Source organism: Eublepharis macularius, chromosome 2 (genome assembly GCF_028583425.1).
Source record: "Eublepharis macularius isolate TG4126 chromosome 2, MPM_Emac_v1.0, whole genome shotgun sequence".
Classification (NCBI taxonomy): Eukaryota; Metazoa; Chordata; class Lepidosauria; order Squamata; family Eublepharidae; genus Eublepharis; species Eublepharis macularius.
The window spans coordinates 138,682,849-138,699,760 of record NC_072791.1 but is presented as its reverse complement, the minus strand read 5'-3'; the positions used below and the strand labels follow the sequence as shown (position 1 = coordinate 138,699,760).

Here is a 16,912-nt window from a genome sequence, read left to right as displayed (position 1 = left end):
CGGAACAACTTGCTTTGTGTTTGAATGCTAAAAGCAATGTGTAAAATGTGCCATTCCTTCCCCGTTCACTATATTTTACATGGGGATCAAAGTCTTGACACATTGGAACACACTTCTTTCTTTCCTCCTGGGATAACCCCAGACTACAAGGAAATACACTTTTATGAGTAGATAAGAATGATTTTGGTATTCCTGTTTCAAAGCAGATACACATTACTATAAAGGTTCCTTTCAAAATGTGACAGTTTGTTCCCATTGGGCAGTAATATTATGTTTAATTACCACAAAATTCCTAGTTTTTCTGAATGTTCTTGCCTATGGCCTATAAACTGTTATTGATTTTTTTATAATTGTTTTTGCATGCTGCTCCAACAGCTTCATCAGTGATCGCTGCAAATGGGTTACTCCATAATCCCTTGCAGCTTTTCCTGTATGGCAATGATGGAAGCAGCTGTCAATGCATAATTCCACCTGTAACTAAGAGAAGGGGCGGGGGACAGTATAATCCACGCTGTGCTTATCTCAGTGCTAAACAAAGCTACTTGAATTTTTTATTGCATGCTGAGTGATGGAGCTGTCCTAGCCAAGAAATCAGCCAGACTTAACCTGATCTCCAAAAGTGTTTGGAGCTGTGCTACTGCCACCTACTGTCTATAAGTCTGTACTGCAAGGTCACATTTCTTTGCTTAGTTAATGAAGTCAAATGCACACTACACAGAACGTGTGTATGTAGCATGACTGAAACTATGTGCTTGGGTGAAACACATTTCCAATATCTTGAGTGTTGGTAAGGGACTTGTTTTTCTAGAGATCTGCTAATGCATAGATCATTCAACTGGAAACTAGGAATCCACGTGTCCCAAATTTAAAACAATAATGGCTGTGTATATTCAGCTATGATAGCAAGACACACGTGGAAGACAGAACTATTTTTTTCTTAAAACCCTTCATTAAAAAACAACAACATCTAGTTTCTGGTCTATAGATCGGTATAGACAGTTTTGAAAGTGTGTGGTGAAATACCTAGTGAGCTATCAGAAAGTGAGAATTCTTGGCCCTTCCTTCACCATAAATAACAAATGCAAAATTTTGCAGAATAAGCAAATATAGCCTTGATTGCATAATTTATACAGGCCATAACATGACTTGGTGACAAAATTAATTCCCCCCCCCCAAGCTGTTCTTTGCAGTCTCCCATGCTAGATTTATTTTTATTGAATTCTGATGTTCCTCTCTGTACTTCCCATTAAAAGAAAGGAGATAGATTCACAGCTAGTTAAAGGGATACATGGGGTGATCAGGCAGCAGGAACATTGGGAGGCAAAGAGCAAATGAATACCACGGAGGGGCTCCCACCCAGTGACCAGAGCTGATGATCTTGGATCACAAGGCATGTCTGAACGTGACCAACAGCAGAGTTGCAGCTGCATCTTTAACTATTCCTGCAAGAGCCTCCCAAGGGGGGGGGGGAATCACACCAGGAACAATCTGGCTTGGATCTGCAGTGTGTACATGTGTAAAGTGCTATCAAGTCGCAGCTGACTCACAGTGACTCCATTGGGTTTTGAAGGTGAGAGACAAACAGATGTGGGTTTGCCATTGCCTGCATCTGTATAGTGACCTAACTTTCTCAGTGGTCTCTAATCAAAGTACAAACCATGGCCACATCTTATTTTTATTAAGTAGTTAAATCTCGGAGGCAGAGGAAGAAATGGAACCGGATTTCCAGTCATTCACTGTCCTGTATAGTGCTTTGCTCTAGCCCGGAAGTAACCAAAAGCAGAATAAATTATGGAAGGAAGCAAGAATCTATGTAAGTGGCCAGGCTCGACTTTTCTAAGCACCAAAATGGTACCCAAAAGTCACATGAGTCTGCAGGTGTTATTTTGATTGCCTTTGCAACCTTATTGGTCTGCAGGAATCCCTAGGGAGGGGGATAGTCTCAATTTAGTGAACAAGGGAAGCAGCATGAGTTTTCTGCAAGCCTGGGGGGTTTCCCTAAAAATGCAGAGCTTTCTCATCTGATCCTGCATGTCCTATTACGCCAACTTCATTGTCCACATAGGGGCTAGCACTGTGGAATTAGATACAGGTGTTATATATGTGGCTCCACTAGTGTAGAAGAGATTACCCCAAGAATAGCAACCAAGTACCCATGGTAAGTTTATCTTTTTCCTCAACTGAGAGACACAAATAGGAAACAGAAACCAAGGGAAGGTAACATTTAAAGGGACAGTATAATACAGTAAGTAACATAAATCTCGCGTGCTAAACTGGGACTGAGGTTCCTATTAGACCAGTGTTACTTACTCATTGGCTTATGGAGAGCTACATTCATAGTTACCATCAAAAGACACATTTACATCCATTCCTAGCATGAGGTCTGTACCTTGAGGAGGCTTGCAGCTCACCTATTCCTCTGAGGCAGCTGTTTCAAGGTGGGAGCTACTTGCCAACCAAGCCCTATCAGGTAAAAGTGTTGCCTACTTTCCTGAAACATTGGGCAGGTGCCAAATTGGGGAACACTGCCCAAAACAGCAACAGGTGGCATGTCAAAGAGTCACGTGTGCCCCCCAAATCACTGAGTGAGTTACACTGTATTAGATCAACTGATATGATACTAATAAGTCCTATTAAATGGAATTTAAGAACAGGTGTCTGGAACATTATTCCATCTAACCCAGCATCTTGTCTTCCACTGTGGCCAACAAACAGGGTATAGAGGCCAAGACCTCCCCTTTAAGTTGCCTCTGAGCACTGAGCACTGATATTTTGTTATTTATATCACTGAAATTCAAGGCAGGTTACAGAGTGTAAATAAACACGATCAACGGCTGGGATATTCAATAAGCAATAGGAGGTTCCACAGAAGAGTGATCGGATACCATCAAGAATTCATGCTACAATGAAAAGCAAACATCCCCAGGTGGCTAGATGCTATTAGCCTACACAAAATTTTATTATCCTGCCTATCTATTCTGGTTACTTTAGCCTAAAAGAAAAATAAACTTCTGTAAAGCTTCTGTTTCTGGTTGCCTGGAGAAGACTTTAACTCTCCACAGTTGACCAGACAACTGGCTACTTACAGGCTTTCTATAAGTCAGCAGTGGCACAAAAAATGGAGCCATGAGCATCAAACATCTAGAAGCTACCATGATACTGAAGGAGACCAGAGTGAAGGCAGATACCCACAAAAATATATGCTAGACTTCAGCTGGAAAGCCTTTGACCTTACATCATCTGAAGGAAGATGTAAGGTCAAAGGTCCCTTCTCAGAGTGAACTATGTGACAGACCTGACAGAAAATAAGAGATGCAAGTTACCTTTCCTGCTTCCCATTCTTTAAACCCGTGGTCCTCCCTGCAAGCACTCTAATGAATACAAACACATGTCGCTTGGAAGAGAATCCTAGCACATTATGTTCTCGTTTCTTCTCATACCTCTTTGAATTTGACATCACTTCACAAAAGGAGCATTTCTACAGTGGTAAGTGAAGGAACTAAAATAAATATATTATGTATTAAAATGACCTTCACAGGATGCAACAGAAAAGAGCAGAACTCCAGTAGCACATATAAGACTAACAAAAAATTGTGGTAGGGTATGAGCAGAATGTCTCCACTTCACTGAAAGTCAATTCCAGACTCAGCAGTTCAAAGCACAAAGATGCAGGGAACGGACAAAGTCCAAACATGCAACTCAAAGTATTCTGTGAGTGGCCTCAGCCCATTCTGACCTGCAGTTAAGCCTCTGTGCCATGCTAACATGCTTACCAAAGGTGGGACTGATTTTGCTCCCTCTCTCCCCTTCACTGCAGCACAGCTATAGCTCCACATGGACCCCATGATCCCAAGGAGTATCCTTCCCCAATGTTGGAAGGAACTGGGGGGGGGCAGGGAAGATCTGTGACTTTCCACTGACAGCGTCCTCTGCTGGATCCAGTCCCTTTGTATGACAAAGCAGGCTCTCAACAGGAGCTACACCATGGCAATAGCAGAGTCTTCAGTGCTGCTTTCCTGGTTCAGGCCCACTCTCCGAATGGACTCTCTATATTTCTGCCTTCCCAGGGCGATGATAGCTTCAACCTCATCGGCTATGTCTTGGCGGCCGCTCTCCTTCATAGCGCTGATCAGCCTGTCTATGCAGTCAGAGGTCTTTTTATTTTGCTGAGCCCAAGAAAAGAGCATATCCAGAATCTGAGTACTGAGGTCTTCCCTGAAAAAAATGGGGGAGCAGCAAAAGGGCATCACAGAACCAATATCAGAAATGTATGTAGACCACTGCCTTTCCATAGACTCCAAGCAACTTAGAAATAACAACAACAATAATAATAATTTAAAAATCTATTTCATTTTCACAGCAACAGCAAAAACTCATAAATTCATCTACCAGCTTACACAATGTCGTCAACATGTTCAAATCTGCACAAGACAGAAAAATACATACTGGTAGACCTGGCAGCACCTACAGAATCCTAAGCATGTCTACTTCTACCCTAAAGGCCCATAAATTCTAAGCCCTTAAGTTCATGAATGAAAAACCTAGAAACCGAAAACTCACAACACTTTTATTTAAATGCTTAGAAACTGTAAGGGTTTTTTTTGTTCTCTCTATTATCCTCAATCACTGTGTCTACATATGTATTTCCAACTACCCAAATACTACACAAGTCACATATTTCATTGTGAAGTCCTTCATAGAGGATAGGCCTGTAATTTGGGCAAGAGGAGAAAGAAGGAATTTAACTTCTGAAAATAAACAAAAAAAGAAGCTATCAAATATATATGTAAATATGCTTTATGTGCATAATTATTTAATATGCACATTTCTGGACACAAATGAAAATTACTGTTCTGGGAAGTGGGATTACTTAAACTCTTAAGGATACCGCCCTACTCCTGCTTCTGGTAAGCCACTGAGATGAAGGGTGCAAAACACGGATCCTTAATAGTGCGATTATTCCTTACCTCCCCACACACACCCCTGAAGAAAATTAGTATTCTAAACCCATTTCTCATTTTAATTCCTAGAGTTTCTTGCCTCACCTATTATTGTATCTTATCTGCTGGATCTGCTGATAGGAGAACCCCAGATTCAAGCCAATGGTTTGCCATTCAGCTCCAATGCGCCCCGCAATGCCAAGAAGATTAGCTTGTGTCAAGTAACCAGTTTCAGCATTGCCCAGATTCAGAGGAGGCAGAGAGAAGCCATTTTTGACTGTAGGCATCTCATTTCCCTGAGATTTCAGTTTCTGGTGGAACAAAACAGAAGGGAATCTGTTAATCATGATATATAAAAAAGCAAGTCTTCCGATGCCTGGACTTACCAATGCAAGACCAAAATTAATTGGACAATAAACAGCCAATTTTCTTGACAAGTCAGTGATGAATATCTTCAACACGACATTCATCTCAAGGGGAAAATGCTACTGCTTTCAGTGCGATGGACATTTCCCCCCATCCTGACACTACAGAGATGACATAAAACTAAGGTCATAAGGCATCACTCCTAGTTCTCCCACAGAAGCCCTAGGAAGTCCAGTGCAAGTAATCTGTGTTCCTTTCTTTGAATTTGTAAATGAGAAGAATAATCCTTTGCTCCCACTCCCTAAGAAGCAATTCAGCTGCTTTTGCTTCAGACACTGTAAGATCTTTCCCTGCATAGCTCAAAAAAGCGTGGGATTCCAGGTTCAGCAGGGGTTTCGAAACACTGTCAGGAGATTTTTACATATACATATTTTTAGCTTTTAGTTTTTTATAAGTTTGGTTTTTTGAAAAGGGCGTTATAGAAGTGAGCCTTATCTGCCTCATTTCAAATACCCTTTCACCTACTTTCACTTTAATATTCCTTTTTTCTAGAAATTGCAACGTAGGTGAATATAGTGAGATGGGAATGTTTTAAATCAACAACAGGACATGGCTTTGAGAAAAATCTTGGATGTTGTAGCTTTGTTTTTGTTAGCACTTCCCCTTTCAGTCCAAAATTCCCTCTAGTTTTCCAAAAGATAACAAGAAGTGCCAAAGAAGTGTTAAATGTCACCCTTTATAGTCTATATGACCTGGCAACTTTTAGGAATTACTGTTAACTCTCCAAGATTTTACTGACTTAAGCTTGTTTACCTTTTGTAAACTATCTTGCTATTGTAAAACAATTTTACTTTGAATCTGTCTGAAAGAGGATATAAATGTGGGTGCCTACATTGTTAGGTATGCACTTTGGCTGAGTTGTTTAAAGTGCATCTATTTATTTGTGTGTTTCTCTAATAAACCTTTTATTTTCCAAATTTACTGCCTTGGTTTGAATAAGATCTAGAGTCTTGGTTAGGGGGTCTCCCTCTATTGGGACACTTGGAGGAATCCCTTCACAAGCACCAAGAATTATTTTAGACAGCCTTCCTCTCCACCTTCATTTTAATCAGCAAATAATAAAAATTCCATATTCTCTCTGTTGGCACCATTAACCAGACTGTGGTGCATCATTAAATGAATTTAGCCAAGAAACATGGCCAAGCAGAGAGAATGAGAAGAGATGACAAACGTTTTTCATTATATAGAATCCCTAAAGAGAAAATCTCTATGGTGATGGAGAACTAAAGGTAAAACATTTGAATAGGCAATATTTTTTTAAACAAAGAAGACTTTAGCAAAATATGTGCGAAAGGTTGCTATATAGCTAATTATTGCCTACTGCTCTTTCTCATATTCTGACAGATGTCCAGCAGTTTCCCTTCTGAGCCCTAAAGCTAAGAGAACAGAGGACTTGCTGAGAGGAAGACTGCCAAATATCACACCTTCAGTGTGGGATTGAGATAAGAGTCCTGTTATCCTACTATGAGAACTAACTAAACACAGGCATGAGAAAAGTGGAAATACCCTATCTTTAAACCTAGCCTCCTCTGTTCACTTCCTTGATGGGTAATGGCTCCTACCAAGGCTACGTAATTCAGATTAGAGAAACAAATGGAAAGCAATATGGAAAAATCAGTCTCAACCTGGCTTCAGAATACAGATCAAAAAATCTCCACAAGAGGGCTAGGCACAGAAAAGGGGAGATGTTTCTACAACTCTGAGGAAACCCTCAGGATTGCATAATAATCTTAAATTTAAAAAAAGGAAGAGAAAAAAAAACCCTAAAAGTTTTATATGCCAAGCAACTATTTTGGATTACTTAGGCAACTCCAGTTGCTTATGTAATCCAAAATGGCTAGTCCAGTTTCATTTTGATGCCTGAGGGGAGTGGGGGGGGAGTTGGCAAGCAGGGAAAAGAGGGGTGAGGAGCAAAGCTACACTGGGTGCTGGAGGAAAAGTGGCAGATGAGAAGGGAACTATGAAAAGAAGGGGTATAGGGGCTGTGAGAGGGAGGGAAAGAGAAGATAGAATGAAGAAGAGGACCAGATGGCAAAAGGGATTCCCTGCTTGTTCTATATAATAGTTTTATCTGGCCAGGGATGCTAGAGAATGTGCAAACATATCAAATAGACTATGTTACAGTCCTAAGCTCTCAGTGCTGCTTCCCACTGGTGCCAGACTTTTAAAATAAAAAGGGATGTCTCTACTTCCTTTGCTGAAATGTTTGCCAAAGGCTTTTATCTATAATCCTTAGTTTTGCCACACTGCCAAATGCTTTTCTACCATGTAAATAGGACACTAGACCTGCTGTCTTTCTCACTAGTCATTCTCATGTGTGATGCTGCCGATATGTAAAATAGCAAAAAGTCCAGTAGCATCTTCTAAGACTAACCAACTTTATTGTAGCATAAAAGCTTTTGAGAGCCACAGCTCTCTTCGTCAGATGCAAGAGTTGTGGCTCTCGAAAGCTTATGCTATAATAAAATTGGTTGTTCTTAAAGATGCTACTGGACTCTTTGCTATTTTGCTACTGCAGGCTAACACGGCTAACTCCTCTGGATCTATGCCGACATGTAGAAACTAATCAGATTCAGTCTTTTCTGGCACAATGTTCAGGGGAAAGTACTTGAACTGTGATGGGAGGAAAGATGGCAACCTGATCCCTCACCCATACCTCCCCATTCATATTCCATTGCCTCTTGGGGAAAAAACTGGCAACTTACAGGTAGCTTGATTGGCAAAGTAGCAAGCCAGTGGGACTTGGGGCCTTTCCTCTTTTTGGTAGCCTCTTCAGGAATGTTCTTTGGAACAGCTCCTCGATAAAAGGAAACCTTCAGAAAGAGAATACCATGAAGTGTGCATTAAGTTTACAACATCCAATTCTGTTTTGGCAGGGACTGTGTTCCTCTTGGTTTATGAAATAACCTTTACTCTGGATGCTATTTTGTAGTTTCAAATCAGTAGCTCATGACAAGCTCTAGCACCATTTTCCACTTTTGCTAGTGGACAAAGGTAGTTATAAGGGCACCTAATTACACACACTTTCCTATTACTAAGGATTCATGCTACACTGTCCTAAGTCAATAAGCCAACAGCCAATGTTACCATATAATCAAGCAACTAATAACGTATCCCCATGTTTTTGGTTAGTTGGAACTAATTACATTTGCATGGTTTACTGTGAATCCAACACTGAATTTTTGGGAAAGTGTTAGTAATGCTTGGGGAAGATAAATGGAACCATGAAAAAAGGGGCATGGCCCCTCAGTACTGTACTCTTCCATAGTTATTGCCTGCCCGTTTTGAAATGCATCTTCATAACCATTAGAGATAAAAATTCATTTTCTAAAAAAGCTGGGACTCTTGAAATGTTGTTTTAGGTTCCAGATTCTGCATACATTATTTTACATACATCCAGATTCTTTTACATACATGGATCAAAATACAGAGAAATCAGTGGGAGTTAATCAGTTAAGGCTAATTCATTTCACTATGATTCCTTTACTCTTATCTTTTGAAATACATCCAGAAAATCACAGGAAATGAAAAGCCCTTGTAATGCACTGGAGCGTAATTAGGAAATGCATAATAAGGTATTGATTTGTTAATATAAGGGATATGTCATTTTACTACATGTATCATTGAATAATACGAAGACAGCAAAAAGTGAGAAACTCATGTACCTGCCCTTTCACAGCTTTGTTTTTTCTGTCCACTTCAGAAGTAATATAGACTTCCTTCACATTTTTCAAATGAGAGTAAAAGTTGAATGAAATTCTTCCAGCAATGCAGTCTGGGCGGTCTAAGTTTAAGTTGGAGATAATAAAAATATCAAGTGACCACCTTCACGGGTGGGATCCTGTGGAAAAACTCACTGAAGGAGTTGGCAAAGTGGGTATGAATCCTGAAAATCCCCTTTGACAGTTAAGAGAGCCTTGTAGACAATGCACTTCAGCATGATGGACAGAATCCAAATCCAACAGGCATGTACAATTAAGGGAGCAGAAAGAATTCTACAGACTCCCACACTCCCCCTGACAAAATGTAAGTACACCCACCCAAGCAGTGCTACCACAAATGATATCGTTGCACCCTACAATTTCTGCTGCTACTGATGCAGGTAGACCTCCTCCCCCAGAGGAACAGGCAAATGGCTGCATTGGGTATCAGCTAGACAATGCAAATAAGCTATCTAATGGTGTTTTGCCATCTTCTGGGCATGGGGCTGGGGTCACTGGGGGTGTGGGGAGGGGAGATAGTTGTGAATTTTCTGCATTGTGCAGGGGGGTGGACTAGATGACCCTGAAGGTCCCTTCCAACCCTATGATTCTATCTAGATCCTCCAAGCAGTGCCATCTGAGTGAATGGGCAACAAGAGAATGTTTTTAAGGGAATGCCTGCTCAGGAATTTCTTTTTAGTGCCAAATCAAAAAAAGCATACATAACCTGGTGCTGGAGAATTTCATACTTTCTGCTGTGTAGTTCCCATGACCCTCACTGATCCCATTACTATTCAGATGGCCAACGGATTAATGTAGTGTACAATATACACCTGTGGTTTCAGAAGAGCTTCTGACCACTGAATATGAGTCCACCAGCACCTTAAAAGACCAGCAAATTTTTCCAGGGTATAACTTTTCATGAGTCAAAGCTCTCTTCATCAAATACATTTAGGAACCTGTGATTACTGAAGAAGTCCATTTTGTAAGCTAAGCACCTTAAAATCAGCAGACTAGGTTTGAGGGCAACAGCCGGGTTTGTTTGGGGTATAAGCCAGCTTTATTGCACTTTACCTGCATCAATGTTGATGCCTCTTTCAAAAGCTGCAAAGAACTGCTCTCCTTCAAACATCTCCACCATGTCAGATGGCTCAGGGCCTCGGTATCTTTCGTGGAGTTTTTTCAAAACAGGATCGACCTATCAGATTTTTAAAAAGGAAATAATTTGTGAATTTACAATGCCAATTCATTCCGTAACTTGTTAGGTAGTTCAGTGCAAGAATCTGGGTTTCCAGGAGAAAAATTTCCTAAAGACCTGCTTATACGCAAGAAATGCTGCTTTCCACAGTGGCATGGCACAAATTACAGGGGCTCCACATAATACCAAACTGAACAACTACACTGAGACTGAGTTACAACAACCAGATTACACCAATCATTGTTTCTTCCCCTCCCTTCCACCATGTATTCTCACTTTTATGTTGCCATGACTATTCCACCTCCATTTTGTTGGCCTTAATCTCTCTCTCTCTCTTTGGTCTGCAGCCAAACCACCTATCCTGTGGAATGCATGGAAGTCACACAAACCCTTGAGAATTGTTCCAGAGAATATTGTCAGGATAAAAGGAAATGGCTTGAGCAGGAGAACAGGCAGGAACAGACAACGCTGCATGAATGAATTTAAACTGAATACATGAAATGCAATGGTCAGGTAGCTGACAGGCATAGTGTGGGTACAAAAGAAAAGCCCAGAGAAAAATGACCCAAACAGACACAATCAGCTCCATTCTCAGCATTCCAATCCAATCAAAGTGTTCTCCAGGGCACAATATCTGCTGTCTTGCCTAATGGAATGGACTTCCATACTTGTAACCTGTAATTCAAGGAAGATAGTCCAAGGGATGGCTCCTCTGGGTTGCCAACTGCCTGACGTAAAATGGCCTGTCTCTTTAACAGAACTTTAGTGGGATGTTATATATCTTGATGCCATGAAAAGTTTCAGCTGCCGATTTCCACATATTAAACCTCTATGAAAGGGATGGGACATTTCTCTCCAGGTCTGTTAGCAAATTAACCCACTTCTAGACACACCTCAGATTCCACTGTCTTGCTCCAACCGCACAAAAAACATCAAGTTTTCATTCTTGTTCTCTAACCTTCAAGAGCTGCCTTTACCACTTCTATTTGTGCTCAGCATCTGATCTTCAGACTCTCCTCTGCTGCATATCCTGAGTGCCCTTGCTCTGCCCTTCCTCTCTTTTACATGGCTGCCTTTCCCTGGCTCTCTCCCTTGGATTTTGACCTGGATTTGCAGGAAGGGTTTTGACATGGCCATGGTCAAAGCCCTTCCTGGAACTCCAAACCCCCTGCGTCAGTCTGAAAGCAGTCACCTTCGTGCTTGGAAACTACCACAGATGCTTCCTATACCGAATGGTGCAAGGACACGCAATAGAATCCTCTGCTTTCCCTTCTACTCTTGTTTTCTCTTCTCCCCCCCGCCCCCGCACCTCTCCATTGAATATTTAGCATGTCCTGAGGACATTTTGATATTTAGTGCTATATGCATGATTGATATCCTTCTTAGTGCACGTGTGCTCTAATATTTCCCTTAATAAAACTTGCATTATTTTACTATATTCCAGCCTCAATTTCATTCCAAAATTGATGTGGAGCCCTATAATTTTGCCAAAAAGATCCCTAAAGTAAAAGTGTGGTGGTTCAACCCAAGATCTGGGTACTGTCTAGCTAAGTTATCAAAACTTACAGCTCCTGGTAAGACAGGAATAAAGAGTTTCCAGTGACAACTAAGAACATTTTTAAACCGGCCAAATGCAAGCTATATTTATTGTTTGTGTGTGTGTCTACAAATACAAGCACAACCAGGACAGGTAATACCTTGTGCTTCGGGACACACTGTAGCAAGACTTGTTCAGGATCTTTCTTCCTCTGTAGAACTATGAAGTTCACTTGGTACATACGCAATCTTTTGTAGATCTCTTTGGCAATGCCACTAATGTATGTCTTAGTAGTATACCACAGCCAGTACCTGGGTAGGAAGTTTGAAAATTGATTATAATTAGTCTGGCCCTCTCACTTGTAATCAGGTATGTTTGCAGATGTCAGTTACAAGAGTGTAAAATATCTGTTTCATAATGTCAAAAGAAAAAGAATTAATCTTCAAAAGGAAAATGCAAGATCTGTATTCTCGGATAAGTATTCTAGACGGACACAGATATCTTTGAGCTGATCTAGGTTATATAAATAAACTATAGGGAATTAGCAGGAACCACCTTCAGATCTGTAGCCTCAAACCTGGTTCATCTACTCTTTTTCACAACAGTGAAGCGATCATGTGGAATAACAAATAGCTCCCCCCCCCTCCCCCAAACACACACACACTGAAGTAGTATTGTGTGGATCAGGTCTCATTCATATGGGGCCTCTGGGAGGAGCAATTATTTCACACGTTACATTGTGTGCATGGCGAAGGGGAAGGTGTCAGGACCCCTTGAGGACTGGACCTTGGAACAGACTACTCATCTGACAGAGATTGGGAGGATCTGGGAACAGCTTTCAATTAAGACCTGGAGGCTTAGCAGACACTTAATGCTATCAGAGTCCCCTCAGACCATGGGCACCTAGATGCGGAGGCCTCTGCAGATGAAGCTACTCCAGCTACACAGAGCCAAGCCTAGATAAGACAGCTGTCCTTGAACAAGTAAGTCCTCACAGGATCATTGCCCAACTAAGAGCTTGCAGGATAAAGCCTCAGACTCAATGCTCAAAACCAGGCAGGGTTGCTTCCCTTTAGGACTATTTAAGGCTCAGTCCTAGAGAGAAGCCTTGCTGGTCCAATGGCTTTCCATTGTTCAAGTGATGACCTAGTGTTTACTGGTCTCTAGAACTAACAAACCTGACCCAGAACCCAGTAGTGTACTATTTATTTAATTTATTATTTATTTAATCACATTTCTAGACCGCTCTCCCCGTCAGAAGGGCTCAGGGAGGTTTAACAACAGTTTAAAACAGTAAAAACATTATAAAAACATTAAAACATTATATCAAAACAATTAAAATTGGCGGGTATAAAATATTAAAAACAGCATTTTCCTGCATGGGTGGTGGAAGGTCTTCAGTGGTATGGCCGGCGAGAGGACAGCCTAGCCCCCACCAAATGCCTGGCGGAACATCTCCGTCTTGCAGGCCCAGCGGAAAGATAACAAATCCTGCTGGGCCCTAGTTTCCTCAGACAGAGAGTTCCACCAGGTCGGAGCCAGAACCGAAAAGGCCCTAGCTCTGGTAGAGGCCAGGAGGACCTCCCTGGGGCCAGGGACCATCAGCAAGTTCTTAGTGGCTGATCGAAGCAACCTCCGGGGAACATATGGGGAGAGGCGGTCCCAAAGGTATGCTGGGCCCAGTCTGCATAGGGCTTTATAGGTCAACACCAAAACCTTGAACCAGACCCAGTACTCAACCGGTAACCAGTGCAGCTGACGGCGGATCGGTGTTATATGAGCCATTATTGGTTTTCTGGCAACCACCCGTGCAGCTGCATTCTGAACCAGCTGCAGTTTCCGGATCAAGCTCAAGGGAAGCCCTGCGTAGAGTGAGTTGCAGTAGTCTAATCTGGAGGTGACCGTTGCCTGGATCACTGTCGTAAGGTCATGGGTCGATAAGTAGGGGACAAGTTGTCGAGCCTGTCTTAGATAGAAGAAAGAGGATCAAACAACCGCTGCGACCTGTGCCTCCATAGACAAGGAAGCATCCAGGACCACCCCCAGGCTCCTCACTCTTGACACCTGCGTAAGTGGCGCTCCATCGAGAGCAGGGAGCCAGAGTCCCATACCCATAGACCCTAGACCCACATACAGGACCTCCGTCTTCAAGGGATTCAGTCTCAGCCGACTCTGCTTCAACCATCCAGTCATAGCTCCGAAGGCACGTTCCAGGACATCTAGAGCAGAGCCAGGCCGGCCGTCCATCATCAAATACAATTGGGGTGTCATCTGCATATTGATGGCACCCAAGTCCGAAACTCTGTACCAGCTGGGCATGGGGGCATATATATACGTGAAATAGCAGGGGGGAGAGTATTGCCCCTTGAGGGACACCGCACACCAATGGGTGGTGGGATGACAACTTCTCCCCTAGTGCCACCCTCTGTCCTTGACCGTGGAGAAAAGAGATAAACCACTGCAGAGCTGTCCCTCGAATCCCCACATCGGCAAGGCGGTGGACCAACAGGTCATGATCAACCATGTCGAATGCTGCTGATAAATCTAACAATATCAGCAGCGCCGACCCGCCTTGATCCAGCTGTCTATGGAGATTGTCCATCATGGCGACCAGCAATGTCTCCGTCCCATGTCCCGGATGGAAGTCACACTGGAAAGGATCTAGGGATGAGGAATCATTCAGGAAGACCTGCAGCTGCTCTACCACCGCCCGCTCAATCACCTTACCCAGGAACGGGAGGTTCGAAACTGGGCGGTAACTGACCGGGTCGGTAGGGTCCAAAGATGGTTTTTTCAGGAGAGGCCTAACCACAGCTTCCTTCAACGCTTCCGGAAAGATCCCAGAGCTCAGAGACATGTTGACAATGGCCTCCAGGGCATCCCGTAGCCCATCTACGCTGGCTTTCACCAGCCACGAAGGGCACAGGTCCAAGGAGAATGTGGTAGGCCTAACTGCTCGCAGGATCCTGTCAATCTCATCCCCAGAGAGTGGACTGAAATGGTCTAATATCATCTCAGAAGGCGGCAAAGGGGCCTCCAGTTCGCACACTGTATCAACTGTGGCTGGGAGATCACGGCGGAGAGACAAGATTTTATCAGCAAAAAAGCTCCCAAAAACCTCACAGCTAATATCCGAATTTGAATTTTGATGGTCCCCTCCTGATAAGGAGACCAAAGACCGAATCACATGGAACAGTTTTGCTGGGCGTGAGCTAGCTGATGCAATGGAGGCTGCATAAAACTCTTTCTTTGTAGCCTTCACTGCCATCTCATAGGCCTTCATAAACGTCCTATAAGATGCTCTTGCCTCTTCGTCACGAGTTTGCCGCCACACTCGCTCTAGCCGTCTCAGCTCCCGCTTCTTCCAATGTAGCTCCTCTGTATACCAGGGAGCTAGTTTGGTACGGGGGCGGAGAGGGCGACGGGGGGCGATTTCATCGATGGCTTCAGAAAGACGGACTTGCCAATCTTCCACCAGCTCATCCAATGAACCGCCAGGGAGCATCGGATCCCGCAGAACATTCTGGAAACCAATTGGATCTATAAGTCTCCGCGGGTGAGCATAAGTAAGCTCACCGCCCTTGCAGGGGAGAGGTGGGATATCCAACCGAGCCTTCAGGACCATGTGGTCTGACCATGGAATGAACGCAGTTGTTTCTACCACCACATCCATCCCCATCCCAAAGATCAAATCCAGCGTGTGGTGTGCTTGATGTGTAGGGGCCGAAACAATCTGGGAAAGTCCAAGTGCAGCCACAGAGGACACCAGGTCCACAGCCCGACTAGAGGCATCATCGTCAGCATGGACGTTGAAGTCACCCAATACCAATAGTTTTGAGTGCTCCAAGGCTCATCCAGCCGCCACCTCTAACAGATGTGGCAGGGCATCTGCTGGTGCGCTGGGTGGCCGGTACACCACACAGATGGCCAAACTTTCCTTGGCACCCCACACTAGACCTACACTGTCAATGCCGGAGATCTCCAGGATGGGGAGCGGCCTGAAGGAGAAAGACTCTCGGACAAGCAATTGTGTTGCTAAAGCTGCTAAATTAGTTGCCAGATGTTTCATGTCCCTAAGGATCCATCTCCAGCATCTTACTATCAAAAGAAAGAACAAGGAGCATAGCCCAACAGAAGCATGAAGTAGATATTGAGAAGGTACAGTCGCTTAAGTATTGTTCAGGATGGATAATGTTTTCAGTCAACTTACCAGGAAAAATGGGTGACTTCAAACAAAACATAAAGATGGGTGAACTTTAACTCCACTTGACCTGTGATGTCATTCCAGTTCTCGGCATTCCAGTCACCATGCAGAAGATGTACTCTAGACTGATCCAAGGTTAGACCTTAGAAGAGATTAAAAGATCTCATCTAGCAGCCTTTAAGGTCCATTTTTTAATTTAGTTCACCACTGTTCCTACTAAAGGGGATAACAGTTTATTCATGTTTCATTATCAACAGTTTATATGGAGTTCTGAAAGGATGCGAGCGGTTTGACGAAATGACTTGCAGCTCAGTGCCAGACTGAAACATGCCAGGCATTGAATCTTTGGAGGAACTTAAGTTCTCCGTACAATTCAAAACAGTATATAATTGTACTGATGTGCTACACGGAAAATTCAGGGAATGCTACAGTTCCATCAAACCATGTTTCTCCTTAGCAATTTCTGGAGCAAACTGACCTGTGACCCCTGGGGGCAGAGGAAGCTGAATTTTAATCGGCCGGAGAAAGTCCACAGTGGAATTCTGAGACAGACAAAGAAGAGGGCTGGCAGCAGTCTTGGGGTCACCTGAGATCTTCAGTAGCTCCTCCTCAGGCACAGGCAATACCTACATTTTAAAAGGGGGGGAGGGTGAATGTGGGCTTCCATGCATGTAGTGAACTGTTCAGGTCTCCCCACTGCGTCTGCTGATGCCCTGGTAATGTGAGGAAGAAAGGAGCGATTAAACCATCCAGTTTTCACTGTCTTATTGCTACCTGCTTGCTTCTGGTCAGTGAGGAGAGGCCAGCTGAAGATAATGTGAGTGCAGTAAGCACCCCCCCCCCCAGTATGTAATTGTTTAATGGCTTGCACCTGGAAGAGCATGGTGATTTAACTCTGCCAGTAGC

At 43.2% G+C, this 16,912-nt stretch overlaps 1 protein-coding gene across 1 annotated transcript in view; it reads right to left on the bottom strand.

Moving 5' to 3' along the window:
• Positions 1 to 3,421: 3,421 nt before the first annotated feature.
• Positions 3,422 to 16,912, bottom strand: part of PIDD1 (p53-induced death domain protein 1) — a 28,580-nt gene continuing 15,089 nt past the window's right edge. Inside the window, exons 8-15 of the mRNA XM_054971944.1 lie at positions 16,485 to 16,632; positions 16,013 to 16,148; positions 11,963 to 12,113; positions 10,142 to 10,265; positions 9,032 to 9,150; positions 8,072 to 8,179; positions 5,046 to 5,251; positions 3,422 to 4,215 (exon numbers count right to left, since the gene is read on the bottom strand). Of these exons, the coding sequence (XP_054827919.1) occupies positions 3,978 to 4,215; positions 5,046 to 5,251; positions 8,072 to 8,179; positions 9,032 to 9,150; positions 10,142 to 10,265; positions 11,963 to 12,113; positions 16,013 to 16,148; positions 16,485 to 16,632 (1,230 nt within the window). The 3' untranslated portion in view covers positions 3,422 to 3,977. The remainder of the gene's footprint in view (positions 4,216 to 5,045; positions 5,252 to 8,071; positions 8,180 to 9,031; positions 9,151 to 10,141; positions 10,266 to 11,962; positions 12,114 to 16,012; positions 16,149 to 16,484; positions 16,633 to 16,912) is intronic.